Source organism: Macrotis lagotis, chromosome 3 (genome assembly GCF_037893015.1).
Source record: "Macrotis lagotis isolate mMagLag1 chromosome 3, bilby.v1.9.chrom.fasta, whole genome shotgun sequence".
Taxonomy (NCBI): domain Eukaryota; kingdom Metazoa; phylum Chordata; class Mammalia; order Peramelemorphia; family Peramelidae; genus Macrotis; species Macrotis lagotis.
Genome location: NC_133660.1, coordinates 225,766,670 through 225,786,158, shown reverse-complemented (window position 1 = coordinate 225,786,158; position 19,489 = coordinate 225,766,670). Strand labels below are relative to the sequence as shown.

Here is a 19,489-nt window from a genome sequence, read left to right as displayed (position 1 = left end):
GAGATCTGAAACTCGAGACTCACATCTTCACCAATAAGATGAATTTTTAAGGTAGTCATTGTCTCCAGTCAATTTCTCAACACTGTGCCCTGGACCACATCTTATTTTACATATTTATTAATGCCTTGAAAATAGTGATTGATGGTATGCATATCAAATTTGTATATCTGAGAAAGATACAAAAAATAGTTGTTTAGTCAAATTAGCAAAACAAGAAGGGAGCAGTGTCTTGAAATTCTAGGGAAGAGAGAACATTCAGAAGAAGAGGATGATCAAGTGCCAAAGACTATAGAGATTGAAAAGGATGAGGAATGAGAAAAGGATATTAGATTTGGCAATTAAAAGTACAGTAGTAATTTTGTAGAGAACAGTTTCATTAGAATGAAGTTGGAAGCCAAACTCCATAGGATTTGCAAACAAGTAAGTTAATGGAAAGAAAGTGAAGATAATGATTATAGATGGATTTTTCAATGTGTTTAGCCACAAAAAGGAGGGAAAATAAAAGACAAGAGAGTTGGGTCAAGTGAAGGTTTTTTTATTTTAAGAATGGGAAGACATGAGTGTGTTTGAAGGAGGTCGAAAATTAGTGAAAGATAAAATGGACAAGTATAATTACATAAAATTAAAAAGGTTTCACACAAATAATATAGCAGCTAAAATCAGAAGAGAAGCAGAAAATTGGGAAAATCTCTGAAGCAACTTTGTCTGATAAACATATCATTTCTAAGACATATAAGGAACTGAGTTGAATTCATAAGAATAAAAGGCATCCCACAATTTGATAAATGATCAAAGAATACGGAGGCAGTTTTCAGGGGAAGAAATCAAAGTATAGTCACATAGAAATTTGATCTAATTTGCAAATATTTAGAGAAATACAAATTAAAATAACCCTGACATACCACTTTACACCCATCAGACTGACAAAGTTGACAAAAAAAAATGGCAATTGACGAAAGGACTATGGGAAAACAGGTACCACTGGTCCTCTATTGTGGACTCATCGAGTTATTCTGGAAAAATCAGAACCATGTCCCCAAAGGATCAAACTTTGACCCAGGGATATAGTTCAGTGAGGATAAGAACTCATATATATATATATATATATATATACACACACACACACATATACATATATAGAAATATATATATATATGTATGTATATATTTATAGCAACTCTGATTTTAGTAACAAAGAATTAGAAATTTAGTGGGGGGGACAATTAACTGGAAAATGGTTGAACAAATTATGTCTAATTAATGTGATGGAAAATTATTGTGTTATATAAGAAAGGATGAAAAGGAGGGTTTTAAAAAACCTGAGAAGCCTTGTGTAAACTGATAAAAAGCAAAGTGATCAGAACCAGGAGAAGAATTTCTACAATAACAACAAAACAGTAAACAAATAATTCTGAGAGAATTACAAGATTCATTTTTTCACTCTGACTGAAGATAAAGCACTTTTTAAAACATGGTTAACTGAGGGAGCTTGTTTTGCTTGATTATATATATATATGTAATATGTTTTTCTTTTTCATGTTTTCTTAATATGGGGGAGGTGAGGAAAGAATTTGGAAGTGAAAATAAAGCTTACTTTAAAAAACTTAGTGAAATGGGGCAGCTAGGTGGTGCAGTAAATAGAGCACCGGCCCTGGAGTCAGGAGTACCTGAGTTCAAATCTGGCCTCAAACATTTAATAATGACCTAGCTGTGTGGCCTTGGGCAAGCCACTTAACCTCATTGCCTTGCAAAAAAAAAAGTAGTGAAAAAACAGGGATGAAAAATGGGGCATTCTGTTGGAGGAAACAGGATGGGATGGGATCATGAAGAGAAAATGAAGAAATTTTACTTGGTAGGGAGATGGGTCACTTTTTTGAGAAAAAAAGGTGAAACAGAATATAGTAGAAGACACAAATGATATGAGATGAAGAAAGAAAAAGAGGGAGTTCTTGATGAATAGCTTTGCTTTTGTTCAGTGAAGTCTGAAGCTAGGAGGTTTCAACCTCAGTTGAAGGTAGGGGAAAGGGGTGCTATGAGAATTGAAGAATTATGGAATGGTTCGGAAGAGCTGATGTCAGTGGGATAATAAATCAATTAAGGAGGTACAAAAGGAGAGCTATGCAGCAGCTGATATTATGCAGGTTCACAAGTGGTTCAATGTCAATTCTGAATTTAATTTAGTGCCACAGATACAGATTGTCATCTGGGTATCACCATGGTCTAGGAGAAAAGGGTCAAATTTTGCATGCAGAAATACAGCTATGTAGTGACTTTGTTACATAACAAATTGCAGCAGATCCTATTAATTTTGTTATGAGATTTTCCTCTAACTCTGGTTAACTGCCCATGAACAGGAATTAACCCATGAACAGGAATTAAAGGTAGTAGATGATGGGAATAATTCAAGGGTGAGTCTTATCAAGGCATGATCAGTGACAGGATAAAGGGGAAAGTTAGGTCCCTTCAAGTTCAACATTTTCTATCTTAAAAGATCTCAACTTTGAAGAAATGCTTAAAGTCAAAGTAAAATATTTGGCAATGCCAAGTTAACACACCTAATCCAATAATGCCCAAGGTCTCCCCTCGAATCCTGGCAGCTCCAGAAGCAACTTCCCGAATCTGTTCCACACTTTGGACTCTTGTGCCTTCTCTCAAAGCCTGGTGGAGCCAGGTAGTTCGTCTATATAGGTTCAGAATGTGGCACATGGTAGAATCCGCAGTTTCTTCTACTGATGCAGCTGGAACATTGCATACTGCAATTCCTAATATAGGAAAAAAGAAAGGGACACACACACACACACACACACACACACACACACACACAAAATTAGAATTTTCTTCTGTTCCTTCTAACTGTTCATTAGAAATTGGATTCACAAATAAATGGTTCAATGTCAATTCTGAATTTGATACTGTGGTTTTTATCTGGACACCACAATAATCTAAGAGAAATGGTTAATTTGCATTGCACACAAAAATACAGACTTTATTCATCTTTTATATACCTTTAAGATTCTGGTTTAGTATACTAATTTCTAGGAGATAATATCACAATTTATGTGATTTTCAACCAAGTAGAATCTGATTGACTTATATGAGTCTCAACATATGCTAGTGGCATAGGGGGAAAACAGAACTCACTAATTCTGGATGTTTCATTTAACTTTAGCCCTCCCTCTCTTGAAATTTCATCCTTAGATGTTACAGACATACCCAGATATTTTAGATATGGACAAAAAAAAATTTCAATTTTTTACTCTTCTTTTATTTTCTCAGGTTTAATGATCTGACTCCTAAATGCCTCAGGACCATCAATATTCTATCAAATTAGCAGTGAAACAAATCCAACATCAAATTTTTATTATTAGAACTATAGTTCTAATTCTGAGTTGCCTATAGATTTTTTCCAGTGATAAAATTTCAAATAATTGGTATTTCAATGGTTAAAAATGTCTTCTCACTTTTGTCAACAAAATCATCTTAAAAAATATTTAAAAATACAGTTTGTATGCTCTTCCTGAAGTAGTTCCTCTTTTTTTCTTGTTTCCACATATGCTTCTGCTCTATCATTGTTGGTCCCAGGCCAAATATATGACCAGGTTGCTGGCTGAGTCTATCACATGGAGAACATATAATTATGTTGATGAGACAAAACAATGATGTTTTATTTCAAACAATCAAGAAAAGTCTCACTGCATAAAGGCATAAAAGAAACAACAAAAAGCTGGACTTGTCTTATCTTCTTTTCTCCACTGATTAATGATGAAATTGTTTCAAAGGCCCTCCTTTTCAAAAGTTCTCAAAATAGTTTTCAAATATTCAGGGAGAAAAACATCACCTCCAAGCCTAATATGGTATCATTACAATGAATTTCTAACTGTGGCTTCAGTAACTGATGTTAAGTTCAATTAAAAAAAAGAAGGAAATATATCACATAAATAATGAACTTAAAAATCTATCTTCAGATGGTGAATTCTCTTAGTAGGATCTTCCCTTAGGTGCCAAGAAAAAACAATTAATGCTAATCGTATAGACCTAGGTTTTCCCTTCTTTGTTGAGTATTTGTTTCTTGAGTCTCAATTTTGCATCAATAAAGGACAAAGTTTTCATAGCTATCTGATCCTTGGTTCCTTTCTAAAATCAATTCAAATATGACACATTTTAAAACGAGATTTACTTTTTTACATTTACCAAATGTGAAAATTTTTATTAATGACTTGAGAAAGGCTCAATATACAAACTGTTATTACTGGCAAAAACTTAAGAGAAATTAACAAAGCCTCATTCTTTTTAGATACAGGGGATCTCTGACAGTTTCAAATTATAATTAAAAAGCTAAAGTCTAAAGGATGCCCATTTACATCTAAGGAATAAAAAAGTGCCAAAGGCCTTTATTCTTCAGAATATAGAGAAATGTCTTTCTGGATGATTACAAATAAGACCTTAGTCATCCTGGAGGTTATGTTTTTTTTTTTCCAGCCTTCTCTGAAGTAAGATCCACCAACTCTCCAGGTAGATAACAAGAAAATCCAAAAGATTGCTTCACAATAAGCAGATATTCCTCACACATAAAGAAAATGAAGTAAGCTCTAAGATGATTCCTCTAACCTAAGATGTAAACACATATATAACAGCTAATATAAGCAGATCTTCTCAAGAAAGAAGAAATCAGTGAAAATTATATTTTTATAGTTTGCTTTTTGAATTATTCCAAAGAAATGAATAACTATTTAAGTTTTTTTCTTAAATTTTTGTTAATCTAGAGAGTTTGAGAAATAGAAAACTAACACTATGGATCTAACATTCATTGTTTGGTTTTCCAATTGGACTTTATATTCCATGGTGCCCTAATTGGTATTCAATAACACAGATATATTAATTTTATTTTCAGAAGGGAGCACTGAATTGAAGTGTACACTGGAGGCAAAATGAACTCTATAATAGAAATGGGCAAATCATGTTTTCAAAATGAACAATTTTTGTGATGCTGATGGCCCCAGGTTTACTGTGCTAGGTTTGTGATCTGCTGAAGTATTAAAAACTCCCATGCACATATTTTAAAACTATAAAGATTCAAATAACAGCTTACTGGATTACTCCTACCTAAATCCCCAGCAGATTTGATGTCGATGTTATCAAAGCCACTGCCAATTCGGACAATTATTCGAAGAGCTTTGAATTTCTCCAGATCTTCTCGTGTTAAAGTGATAGTGTGATACATCAAGGCACCCACTGCTTCATTTAGTACCTGGAATCAAGGGCAGAAAAAAGTCCTGTAAATGCTGATTTTTGAAGACTGTCAAAGAGGTTACAAAATCATCACTGGGATGGGAAAAAGGTCTGTTAGATTAGGTTTGCTTGAGTCCCACCCATATATATCTATATATCTATATATATATGAATAGTTGTCTCTGCAACTTTATTTTCTTTTATACCACTTATAAGAGCACAGTCATGTGTCCATGGCTAACATGCTCATGGTTCACTGAGGGCAGGTTGCCATGAAACCCAAATGGTTTGAGTTCTACCAGACTCCTTCCCCTTGACCATATAATCCTACCCAGTTCCTTTACATTAGATCTATGCTTTTGATAATTAACAACATGACAAAATTTGGCTTTAAATCTTTTTTTTTCGCTGAAATCCAGAAACATAATTTTGGAAGTTACTACTTTTTTTGATGTTAACTTTTTAATTAAAACAGAGGCATTTGAACTGGAAGCCAATGCCTTCATTTTATAGAAGAGAAACTGAGGTCCACAGAATGGAAGACTTACCCAAAGCCACATAGGCATGAAATACAAGGCTAGAATTTGAATATATATCCTATAATATCAGAAGTTGTAATAAATATGCTTAACTCAGTAACTCAGAACAAAGAGACAAAGGATAACAAGCTTCTGTTTACTGGCTGTTTTTGTCCTGTTAGCACAGGATCCTTATCAAGGTTCCACAAGCATCTTCTTGAATTAGTCAATTATCATATTTGCAAGCTTCAGAATATGTGCCCTCACTGAACATATATTGGGTAAAGGTTCCTCAGTATCTACTATAGACAATGAAAAATTTTTGGACAATCTAGAAAATTTCCAAACTAAATACCACTGCCTCCAACAATAAAACTACTCCTCATTAGTGAGAAGTTTTCCAGACTACAGAGTTTGCATTCTTGCATAAGTTACAAGGAAGCTCTAGTCTAGTTGATTTTCTGCTCTAGGACAAAGTTAGGGTGTGAGTCTTGGCTGTGGGATCAACTGAAAGTTATTTCTTTAAAGTGAGGGACATATGGAAGAGTCACAAAAGGGTAGAGGGATGCTGGGTTCATGGGCTCTAATTTCAGAGTTCTGGTTCTACAAGGAACTATTCATACTTCTTCCACACTGAGCTGGCAGAGACCAAGACACTGCTGAGCTCATAGGAATCAATCCAGAGGATTTGGAGGGAGGGCCTGGTTTGTGGCAAGGAAATCTTTTGGCCCAGGGTGTGATCTGACAGTTGAAACTAGTTTTTCCTCCTTGGGTCACAGAAGAGAATGTAGCCAAGCTGGGTTTAGTTACAGTAAATATAAACCAAACAGACCAATGATATTGTAAGGTTGGGATGGAAGAATTCTGAAAGGAAGATCACATTTTTATAAATATATTCTGAATTTTCTGGGGTTTTTTTTTTTAGTTTACAAAAGTGGTGCCTACGGTCTGACTGAATAATTTTGAAATTGTAGAAATGGCTCCTACCAATTCACAGACAAACACAGACACATACAGATACCCTTTTACATTACTCCTATTTGCTGAACTTAGAAGGCAATCTGCACAATGGCTTACCAAGGAGAAGGGGTTCATGGATACATTCCTTTGAATTAAGAATTAAGCAGCCTTTTTGGGCCCTAAGTGTCTAGTTTATCTCTATGTTCAATGGTATTTGGTTTGTATCCTCTGAGTAGTGAATTTCTCCTGGAATTCCTATTTTGAGAAAAGAGTCCAGACTAGGCAAGCACCTTCATTCTTCTTGTAGCTCTGCTTCTGAGTCTCTAAACACCTCTATCATTCCCCTGCCTAGGTACCCTGTCCTACCTAGTCTCTTCCCCCTTGTTCAGTTTCCTTTATATTTGGTCTCCAAGGTCAAGTCAAAAAGTATCTGCTAAACATATACTATGTGTTAGGTACTCTGCCAAGCATTAGAAAGTAAACTCCTTGAGGGCAGGGGCTATTTTTCTTTTTGATTCTATTTGTACTGTATTTGAAGCAATTAGAGGGTGAAGGATTTGAATCAGGAAGCTCAGTTTGAATCCTGCCTCAGATATTTACTACTTAGTTATGTGACCCCAGGCAAATCATTTAACCTCTAAGGTGTCTGAATTTCCTCATGTACAAGTGAGAATAATAATAGCACCTCCCTCACAATATTGTAAGGATTAAATGAGTTACAAAGCCCTTTGCAAATTTTAAAGCATTATATCAATGCTTGTGGGCACCTAATGGCACCATAGTGCACAGAGCCCGGGGCCTGCATCAGGAAGAGTCATCTTCCTGAGTTCAAATCTATCCTCATACACTTGATAGTTAACAGATGAGGGCAGTAAACCATCTCTGACTGACCCAAGTATATCAATCACAAAATTATCACAGCAGTCTGGCCCTAAAGTCAGAGTGCTGAAGTGCATTCCAATGAACCAAAGTTTTAAAAAGTGTAAGAAATCTTCAAGCAAGACAAAATGCTCCATTTATCTACACAGTGCTGTCAGATTAATTTTCTTAATGAACAACTGTGATCACATCATTCTCCTGATGTAAAAACAAATAAAAACCCTACAGTAATGGCCTCATACTCTTCAGTCTTAAGTTCAAAGCCGGTTCCCCACTAACTTTCTAGCATGATCTCCCATTACTCCTCTTCAATCTGCTGCCCACACAGTTCAATAACTAACAGACTGCCACTGTTATTGGAAAGATTAGGTCATCCATGCTACCTGAGGACCTGCAGATTAAATTATTGCTCTGGACATCTCCAACTGCTATGTCTGGGCCGCCATTCTCATGTAGATGTGTTAGAATTAGGTGTATTACAAAGGAAGCTCTCTGAAGGCAGGAGCAGACAATTTGCATCTTGAGTGTCTAATATGGTACTGGCACATGGCAAACACAGATAGATTCTTTTTCTTTCAGTTGTGCATCGATTCATTCATTTTACCTAATTTTAGTGAGTCCCAGTGTTTACTATTTGTTCACTTAATATTTCCCTCACCCTTCCACAACACCCACACTAAAATTCTATTCATTCTTGAGTCTATATGTGTACAAAAGAGATACAAAGTGGTGTCATTGAGGTGGTACCACCAACAGCTGGGGGGTGGGGCTGGAACCCTGAGGAGCCTTGTGTAGGAAGGGCAAATGAGGTAAGAAGAGAAGGCAGCACCGGCCTTGGAGTCAGGAATACCTGGGTTCAAATCCGACCTCAGGCACTTAATATTTACCTAGCTGTGTGGCCTTGGGCAAGCCACTTAACCCATTACATTGCCTTGCAAAAAAAAAAAAAATCAAAAAAAAAAAAAAGAAGAAGAGAAGGCAGGTCAGGTAGGTCCAGAGAAAGGCAGTGGAATGTTATGGGAGTACTGAGCAGGATGGCAGAGCTCAGATCAAGCAAGGAAAGGCAAGTTTGGAAGGGCATGAAATGACTGGCCTCCAGAAGAGCTTGGAGAACCTCTGGGGTTTGAGAAGGACAGTGACCCAGTCAGAGTTGTGCTTTAGAAACAATACTTAGGAACTACATAGAGATCAACCTTGAGAGGGGAGAGACTGGAGGCAGGGAGATCAAGTAGGAACTGATTGCAAGGGGTAAGGAGAGCCTAAACAGGGTAGTGGTGTGTCAGGAAAAAGGGATGAATATGGGAGATGTTGTGGAAGGGTAATGAGCAAGATTGGCCATCTGACTAGACATGGGGATAAAGAAATGTGGATGATGACTGAATGTATGGTGCAATAAATGTTTGCCATACTGTTATTAAAACAGTTCAGGATTAGAATATGCAGCCAAGAATTTATTGAGGAGGGATAAAGATGGGTATCAAATAGAAAGAAGAAAAGAAGGACAAATAGGAGGGGAAAATAAGTGCAAATGGAGGGGTTAAAGAATAAAAAAATTGACTCAAGGGAGAAAGATAAATTAGGAGAGGGAAGCATAATTAAACATGGATGAATAAGGTTCAGAGTTAGAATGGACTTTAGAGATCATGAAGTATAGAAGTTCTTCAACTTTTTTCATGTCTTAGCATGCCTTGTGGCAGGCTGGGGGATGACTAAAAGAACCCCTTCTCTGAATAATATAATTAAATGTAAGTAAAATAAAAATGAAATCAATTCAACTGAACTGTCATTAAATTTTTTTTTAATTTTCAGATCCTAGGTTCAGAACTCCTAATCTAATATAACCTTTTCATTTTACAAATGAGGAAATTAAGGTCCAGCAAGAAAATGAATTGCCCAAGATAACACAATGACAGACTTGGAATCTAACATTCTGACTTCAAATCTAGAGTTCTTTCTCTTCTCCATTTGACAAGAGAAATAAAATTTGAGCTAAAGATGACAAAGTAATGATTACAGATAGAAACTATGATGAAGTGATATTATATTAAAGATAAAGATGTAAAGACTAGCTATCCTGAAAAAAAAAACTATAACTTCAAATTGGACATCCTTGTATCAGTTGTTGTTGCTCAGTTATTCCCAACTTATGATCCTATTTGGGGTTTTCTTTGAAAAAAATGCTGGTATATTTTTCCATTTTCCTTCTTCAGATCATTTTACAGATGAGGAACTTGAGGCAAACAGGAATAAGTGACTTGCCAGAGTCACACACCCAGCAAGTACATGAGGTCAAATTTGAATTTAAGTCTTCTTAATTCCAATCCCCAGTCTTCTAAACATTGAGCAACCTAGCTCTTTCTTCCCTTCCCCCAACTTTGCCCTCTTGTATCAATTACCTAGGCATATAATCAGTATAAGGAAAATATTAGTGGTTTGAGTCAGATGAAAAGTTTAATGTTTACAAATAAGCCTCCAACCCCCAACTCAATGCAATTTTGAAAGGTGCCATGAGGTGGCAGTAGGTTGTATATATTTCAATTGGAGGCACTAAAAGACCTAAGAACAGAACTTACTCTATGTGAGGTGTAAATTTTGCTTATTTGACACATATTTTTTTCTAAAGTGCTCCCAAATTTTCAAAAAATCTAGAGGAAGCCACAATCTCTGGAGATCTGACATTATGTCAAGATTTTTTCCCCCAAGGAAATATTTTGTACGGAAAGGTTTACCATATCCATGTTCTTTGGAAAATATCAAGGCAATAGGGATATTTTCTTAACAGGTACAAAAGATGAATTTTTTTATTTAAAGAAAAGAATTTTTTGACCAGTGAGGTTCAGAGTTACAACAGTAATTCCTAGATCCTTTTAATAAAAGGAAGCCTCTAATGTATTAAATATCAAATTTCAAACAAAGCAGAGATTTAACTGAGGAGACATCTTAGACTTTCTCTCTCAGTATGGAAAATGCTAATTATATATCTGCTTGATAAAAGTCTACTATATGTCATCAATTTTCAAAGAATTAGAATACAATACCCATAATACTTGAATTATCTTGAACAATTATTCTTTCTTTAAAATATGTCTTATAGAAATATTATGAGGTTCTTCCATCATAAATATCCATTATCCATCCTTGCCTGCCTCTGGTTAATGAAATCCAATTACTCTGTAAAGGAACAGATATCACTTTTTTTTTTGTATTTTTAAAAGGACAAAAAAAGGCACAATTGCAACTCAAACTAAATATCAATAGTCAGAACTTAGTAACAATGAATGAAATGATTAGTTAATACAGGCTAACATTAAACCATTATCCTGTTGATAACATACATTATTTTGTCCTCTAATTCTTCTTCCTCCACTTACTTTTGGGTCATGTCACTATTCTTTAGCACTCCCATCAACTTAATTCCATTGAATTAAAGGTCTACTAAGTATATAGAACTGAACTAAGTGCTGGGAAATATAAAGACAGATCCTATATTGGCAAACCCAAAAAGGAAAAAAAAAAAGGAAACTTTTATTAAATAGTATTGTTCCTTTGAGGTTTTTTTCATTTTTAGGTTTTTGCAAGACAAATGGAGTTAAGAGGCTTGCCCAAAGCCACACAAGCTAGGTAATTCTTAAGCATCTGAGGCTGGATTTGAACTCGGGTACTTCTGACTCCAGGGCCGGTGCTCTATCGACTGTGCCCCCTAGCCCCCCCCTCCCCCTTTGAAGTATTTTTTTAAGGCAAAGGCAAAAAATGTTACTTTAAAGGAAATTTTTAGATTATCTGTAAACTTTACCAATTCATGTTCCCATTAGTATCAAACACCAAAACCACGTCAAACACCAAAACCACATAATAAGATATAGCATGTTTGTTCACAGGCCTATTCCTGAAAAGGAACCTTACTGTGAATAATAAGCTTACAGAGCCTAAGATAGACAAATGTAATTTTATTCCATAAATATAAATTGGTATCAACCTACAAAAGATATAAATGACATGTTGAATTTTTATATCCTTTCAAAACATGATCAATCAAGTATTTTCCCTGTTCAGAAGGAGGAGGTAGTTAAAAATTTTTCTTTCTGGAACTCTAGTTTTTTGGCTCTGAAGAATTAGGGAAATATTTTTTTAGAACAGAAATAGTAGTCATGATTAATTTTTGGTCTATGGATAATCATTCTACTTTCTATTTCTCAACCACACCGAGAAAAGGGAAATTAGGAAAGCAAAGTCCCACTCGCAGGTCCTTCTTAGTTCTCCCATCAGATCTGGGTGAAGGCTTATACTTTGACTTCAGTGAGCCTATGACATCAGTCAATTATCAGTCTTGATGTGGCGGCCATAGAAAAAAATTAGCACCTTATTTAATTCTGCACTTTTAATTGCAGAGGATGATAACAGTACAGGAAGGGATGATAGATTCTTCAATGTTAAGAAACCCAAACCTCCCTTCTATGTTGACTGCCAGAACAAGTCATAGTGGAGAATTCTAAGCTGTTTTTGAGAGCATAATAATCCAGACTCTTTAGAGCCATGTTGGGCATTGTCTATCAGTCTCCAAGCTGCTGCTGGAAAGAAACCATTTTGGGGTTGAGTATTGGGACAGGGATTAACATTCCTTGCTAATATATTATCAAACTACCTTAGCAGAGGCACTGAATGCTTCAATTTGAAGGGCCAGACTCCTGGGGGAACACATTTAGCACATGAGATAAAACTCTAAGGACAATAGGACCCCTCTAATTAAAGCCCCCAAAAGCAATAGGTTGAAGGATCAACCACATTGTTAAAGGAGCTCCAGGGAGTTAGCCTACTAATGTTATTAAGTGCCAATTGTCTGTTTTTGTCATATTGTGAGGTTTTGTTTATATAAACTTATTATCTTGCAAAACCACACTTAGAGAGGGAAAAATGGCACTTAACTTATCCCTGGTAGGCCTACTCCATGCTCCAGCAGTAGTGTCTTTCACTTCAGCATATTATATTCTGGGGGGTCAATCAGAGCTGAAAAAGGACAAGTTAAAGGGAACCTGGAAAGAAAAAAAAGAAAACAGATATTTCCTTTATCTACTAGATGTGTCCCATCTTCTCTGCTGCAGTTCTGGGAGGTATATAGCTTCATAATTTCCTAGTGACTAAAATCCAAACACAGGAAAGGAAACTGGAAGTAGCTACTATTCTCAGAAGCAATCTTGACAAATATAGATCAACAATTGCAAGGGAGCAGCAAGTGCTACCTCATATGAAGGTGATGCCCACTTAAGTGAAGAACTCTGTCCATCAATCAAAGGCCTGGCAATAGAAAGCTTCAAGGTCCTCAGTACCCAGGTTCCTCCTTTGAGATCTTTTGAAAGGAGAACCAGGAAGTTCTTAAATCGGGGCAGCTGCAGTGTTGCTATGGGAACCAAACTTCCCTAGTATTCCCAGGAGTTAAGCATTATCACTGTGGCAATTATAACAGGGGAAAAGCACCCAGAGAGTCTTAGGCAATTCTGGCGAAGGGATGTAGAAACATATAGCTAAGGGTCTCCAGCTAGCGGGGGCTGGCAGGCTCCACAGCCCTAAAGAGGAGTTAGCTCCAGGACTACCACAGGACACATGGAGGGCCTGATTCCCCTGCTCTCAACCCCTGATTGACTCAGCCAGAGGACCCTCAGGACAGGTGCTCCATTTCCCCTTCTACAGCTGAGGATGCTGAGGCCCAGAAAAATGAAATAACTTGCTCAAGGTCCCAAAGGTAAAACCAGATGACAACCTAGGGCTCCTGACTTCACATCCAGGGCTGCCTCCTGATATTTCTGGTGCCGCAAATAATGTTCCAGTCAGTTAAAAGAAAATCAAGCCATGGTATAAATACTTATTGAATTTTGGATTCCAAATCATCTGTAATTTGAAAAAGGGTAAAAAAAAACTTGGATTAGATTTCAATGGTCTTTTCTTTTGCAAGTTTAAAAATATTTTTACATTCACTTCATTTCCAACTATAGTCCTACCTTTACCCAACAAACAAGGTTTTTTCAATGTTTTTGGTATTCATTGAACTATTCTTTAACAAAGGAGTCCCAATATGCAAGTTCTATATACTGAAGAGATATCTTATTTAAAACCCAAGATTTTGAGCTCTTATATATTAAATTAATAATCAATGGGATTTATCACAAATCTCAAATTGAACCAACAATTATTACAGCCCTTAATATTCTAAAATCAGAGGATCTCCCAGTTGGAAGGAACTTCAGAGTACATCAATTTCAACCAATAGCTGGCACAAGAATCCACTCTAAAAAGACCTTACAAGAAATCATTCAGTTTAGTTTGAAGATGACAAGTGTGAGAGAATCCACTGTCTCTAAAGGCAGTTCATTCTATTTCTGAATAGCTTGGTCATTTTTTCCTTTCATTAAGCCTTTATTGATCTCTGCAACTTCCACTGATTGTTCCTACTTCTTCCTTCACTTCTGGGTCAAGAAGGACAAATTAATTATTTTCTCACACAATACCTCTTCAAATATTTGAAGGCAGCTATTACTAGCTACTACCTTTAGTTTTCATTTTACAATTAACTTGTCAAAATTCAAGTAACTGATCCTTGAATACCATGACTTCAAAGCTCATTACATCTTAGACATTATGACTTATCAAAGTTCTTCCAAAAATGAAAATGAATACAATACCACAGACCTGATCTTGACTAGGGTAGAGTATACTAAGGACTGCTACCTCCCTAGTCTCAGCCTATGTTTCTTCTCATTACAGCCCAAGACAGAATTAGCTTTTTGGAATGCCATATCATCACCTGGACCCAGCTTTTCAAGCAATTCCAAATCCCTCATGTTCCTTTCTAAACCCTCATTTCCCTACTTTGGTGAGTGATTAGTCACCATTTTGACATGATCTAAATGACCTATTTCTAATGGCTCTGATGATTAGAAGTCAAATAATCCTGCTAAAAAAGAAAATAAGGATCATCTGGTATGAGTTAGTCTTGATGCAGCCACAGGTTTTTTTTAAAGCAGTTTCTTTTTCTAAATATTCATTAACCATGCCCCCTTTAATAATCCATCCTAGAAATTATTTGGGGATCCAAGTAAAGCTTACTGAAGTGAAATCAAGTCATCTTTTTGCAAAGGGTTATAGCAATTACTCCATGTCTTAGCCATACTATTCTAACAACCCATTCCCACTAAAAATTGGGAGCAGGTTAAACATCCAATTAAAAAAAAATCCCTTAACTTAGAATCAGTATGGTATTCGAAGACAGAAGTGTGGGGGGTAATCTTATTTCCATGTAAATATATTATGTAACTGTTCCCTTTACCTTCTGGACCCAAATTTAATGCCCCGTAAGATCATGGGCTTAGATGAGGTGATCCCAAGGTTTCCTTTCAGGATAATGGCCCTATGGAATCATTCACAATATCAAACAAGAAACAGAAAACCCCCATTATTTTTACACTGCTTTAGGGTTTATATAGTTTATAGAGTTTCTATAACTAGAAAGTTAAAGTATTACTCTCCAACTTTATAAATGAGGAAATAGGACCAGATACTTGCTCAGGATCCTGTAATCAATAGCCTCTGTACCCAAGACTCAAATTCAGGCCTTCTAATACTCAACTGTTTTTCTATTTGCTATTTAAAAAGAATACAACAAATCATGACTTTTTTTTTTGAAAAAAAAGAGGCTATTTCATTTAATACACAAAGAACAACTAGCTGCCCCTTTGAACCTGTATTCTTGGTATATCTTGCAGTAGCAACCAGATCTATGTTTTCATAAGTGAGTTGGTTCTAGTTAAGAAATCCTCTCCCAATGTAGTATGGCACCTTGGAGATTTTTCTTAAGGTCATACATTGATTAAAAGATAGTATTCTTTGTTCTATAACCTTTGAAGGCTGAAACAGAGTTAACCCAAATCTGCAAATGTCCTGTGTCACAAAGAAATTGACATCTGGACCTGTCTTTGCTGAAACTTCAGCTGATTAAAGTGTGGGACTATGTTGCCAAAAATGAAATTCTTAAATGAAAATGTTTCTTCAGTTTAATATTCTTACTATACTTGCTATCTGGAGTAACCTCAAAAATATTATACTTCCCTCCATTATCATCTCCAGAGAGGCTGCTAGGTGGTGCAGTGAATAGGGCATTGGTCTTGGAGTCAGGAAGATAGGAGTTCAAATGTGACCTGGGACACTTGACTCTTAACTAGCTATGTGACCTTGAGCTAATCACTTAACCCTGATTGCTCACCTCTGGAGGTCAACTCTAGTTGTCCTGATTTATATCTGTCCACTAGACCCAGATGGCTCTGGAGGAGAAAGTGAGGCTGGTGACTTAGCACAGCATCCCCTCAAGTTAAATCCAATTCATGTGCTTGTCATGGCATCACCTCCCCTGATATCATGGTCTTCTTTGAGGATGAAGAACAAACATTATTATCCTCTCTAGAGTTTGACTACAGAATAAGGTCAGGTTACTATACATAGAAGATTGACAATATTCATGAAGTGGTTATTTTTTCAAGAACTTCAGAAAGAGACTAGGTCTTGTAATTTAAACGAACATCTAAAAAGTAAATGTCAAAACAAAAGATTTTTTAAAAATCTTTTCTTTGTGCCTTCTTCAATCCTCATCTTGCCAGGAAATTTATCTTTTTAGAAACAGCTAGGAACTTAAAAAAATTTTTTTCCTCAGGCTTTATTGTGGAAAGGTGGGGGGGGAAAGCTTCTTGGTTTTTCTTTAAAGTTTTCCTAACATTTTTCTGAGCCTTGAAACTAGGCCAAAAAGGGGGGGGACGACTAAATGACTGATCTCCTATAGATATGTAAAATGCTGTAACTTAAAATATGGATGGATTAGGAGACAGATTTAAAAAGGAAGGATTTTTGCACATAATATGGTAAAATAATACAATTTTCCCCCTAGAAAATCAATTGAGTTACTTGGGCAATAAGACAGACCAATTATGTACCACAAGGGGGCTTGATGGAGCTTAAGATACTATTTCTGATAGGAGCAACAAACTTGGTTAGTGGACAAATAAAAATGAAAATAACTTCTCAAATTTAGGGAAGCCTTTTAACATATGTACTGTGACTATCTTCCAAGAATACACCTAATCCATTGCTGAGCTTATCTGCAGCCTGCTCCAGTTCTAATATAATAAATATGGCATTTAATTCCAGGTCAATGTAAAGATCCTAAGACCTAATCATCTTATAGCTTCATATCCAGCCCTATCACAATCAGGTTGCTGAGCAGTCCATGATCTAAACAGCAACCCCAAATAACCCAGTAAAGTTTATTGATGCTCCAGCTGGTAAACTACAGTCTTTTAAGGTTAAAAGACTAGAAAAATTTCAAGAGTCATTAAATAATAGCAATGACTGTTAACCATATAACCAGTAACTGTTAATCTAAAGAAACTTCTTTTAAAAAAGAGCTTATGCTTTTCCACCTGTCTTTAAATCACATTTATACAAGAGGTAGAGAAAAAAAACAAAGTCTCTCTTCTAAGAAATACAATAACAAAGAAAAAGCTAACTTAGATTTCAAAACTGCTCAACAAACTTGATCGTTTTAACCTAGTTGCTGGTTTGATGCAAGTTTTACAGAATAATTTTGACCCTTCTTGTTAAGTATCAAAATTGATTCCCAAGGTGTTTTGAGGACATTAACATTAGTCCCTGGAGCTTTAAGTCATTCAGGTTCTATCTAGAAAGCCATCAGTCATAAGCAAACTTGTTTAGAACTGAAAGGAACCTTATGTGCCCAGAGAAAGTTTTGTTAAAAGGATAAAGATAAGGAGAAAATTCTCTAGAAAGTGTGTTGGGTAGATGGTTTGAAGAAATGAAGAGAAAATCTGGAAAGAACAGGTTTGAGAAGGTGGATACTATAAGAAAGTTATTCACTACTGAGGAGCATGAGATTCCCTCATTTTCATTCATCAAAGTGGGGAAGAGGCAAGGCATGGTAGCACATACTAATAATCCCAGTTACCAGGTAGGTTTAACTGATCTAATCTCTGGCACAGTATGAGTGCTGAAACTATAGCTAAGGAGAACAGAGTTCAAATCCAGTTTCAGATATTTATTAGCTATATATGACCACATGCAAATCACTTAACTCTTGTATTTTCAGTATTTTCAACTGTAAAGTGTCTTCCAGGGTTGTTGTGAGGACCAGGGTTGTTTGTTAAAATGCTTAGCACATTGTCTGGCATACAGTAGGAACTAAAGAAATGCTCTTCCTGTTCCCACCCACCCAGCCCCCTTACAAAGGCTGAACTGCAAGGGCCTTAGCTGATCATGTGTCCAAATCAATATGATCAGTCTTTCAGAGTTGGGGATGCTATCAGACACCTAAGGAAGCAGCCCAGGTCAGTATCAGAGCAAGTCAAAGGTCCAGACCCATGAGGAGCTACTGTACCCTCAACCTGAGAGAGAGAGAGAGAGAGAGAGAGAGAGAGAGAGAGAGAGAGAGAGAGAGAAAGAGAGAGAAGACCTAATCTTCAGAAATAAAAAAAAGTGGGGTGATGAGGCTGTAGAAGGAATGTAAATAATTAAAGCATCATTCAGAGGCTCACACTAGCTAAGGAACCCGCTCAAGGTCTCATAACTAGTTAATAACAACATTATTTAGAGTACGGTAACAACAAGAAATCTCACTTTCTTAAATGTTCTCTAGCTCTGAAAGTTTGTCTAGACTTCCCAATTCCCATTTCCCAATTAAATGAGAAGTGGAATTGTATTGGACAATGAAACTACAGAAACGAACCCCCAAAATACACTACTAGACACTGCTACTAAGGTCCAACTATGATTCCTTACCTTGGCAAAGAAGTGAATCTGATTTGTTGAAGGTTATGCTAGCTGAGTCTAAGTCCTAGCAGCATGTACTAAAGTTGGAGCTAGTATAGATAGCATAGTGCAACTGAAAAGGCACTAGGCTGGGAATCTCCAAGTCCAGAGTTCTAATCCCACCTTACTTAAAAGTACTAGCTACCAAGTCATTGAACCTCTTCTGTGTCTCAAGATTCTCATCTCCAAATTGAGAATAAAAAACCCTGGGCTATCTATCTTACAGGGTAGAGGAAAAAATCAAAGGAGATAAGATTTTATATATATAAAGTTTCATGCAAAACTTAAAATTTCTATGCAAATACTGTGTTCTTATTGTTATTATCATAACCATCACCATCTCAGGATCAGTCTAAGTTCAGAGAGGCCCATTATCAGGCTGGCTGAAGCCACTATTAAAGAATATCTAATAAGTCCCAAAGGAGTTGCAATTCAGTAAATAGAACAAAACAAACATGAAATCACAGATCCTTTAAATATTGCTGAGTAATCTTTAGAGATTAATATTCAATTAAAAATGGTCAACTCTCTGGGGCAGCTAAGTGGATAGAGCACCAGCCCTAGAGTCAAGAGTATCTGAGTTCAAATCCAGCCTCAGACACTTAATTACCTAGCTGTGTGGCCTTGAGCAAGCCACTTAACCCCATTGCCGTGCAAAAATAACAAAAACAAAAAAAGGTCAACTCTCAATACAAAAAAAAGTCTCAATTTCTTCTCTGCAAGAAACAGAGGTAGCAAAGCATGGAACAAAGAGAATTGATTACATGAACATGAATCTAATACTGATTTAGCTGAGAGACTTTAAGGAAATCCTTTTCTAATTCTGGATTTCAGCTGCATCAGTTATATAATAAAGGAGCTGGTTGAGATGAATCTATTTGTTGCAAATTTTATCCTTGCTTTTTATTTGACTATTAGCCTACTCTGGTACCACAAGTCAGAAATGGAAAGAGCATGTTATAAAATAAATCAGGAATATAGAATAAGACTTAGAGATTATTTGCCTAATCTTAACAAGCAGTGAGGAAAATTATTCTTTTTTC

General features: G+C 36.2%; 1 protein-coding gene across 6 annotated transcripts in view; it reads right to left on the bottom strand.

The window, feature by feature from the left end:
- The window catches only part of CTBP1 (C-terminal binding protein 1), a 456,395-nt gene that overhangs the window by 25,885 nt on the left and 411,021 nt on the right, over window positions 1-19,489 (bottom strand). For all 6 annotated transcript variants that reach the window (XM_074229968.1, XM_074229969.1, XM_074229967.1 and 3 more), the window contains 2 exons: window positions 5,104-5,248; window positions 2,556-2,762 (listed from right to left, as the gene is read on the bottom strand). In XM_074229968.1, the coding sequence (XP_074086069.1) occupies window positions 2,556-2,762; window positions 5,104-5,248 (352 nt within the window). The remainder of the gene's footprint in view (window positions 1-2,555; window positions 2,763-5,103; window positions 5,249-19,489) is intronic.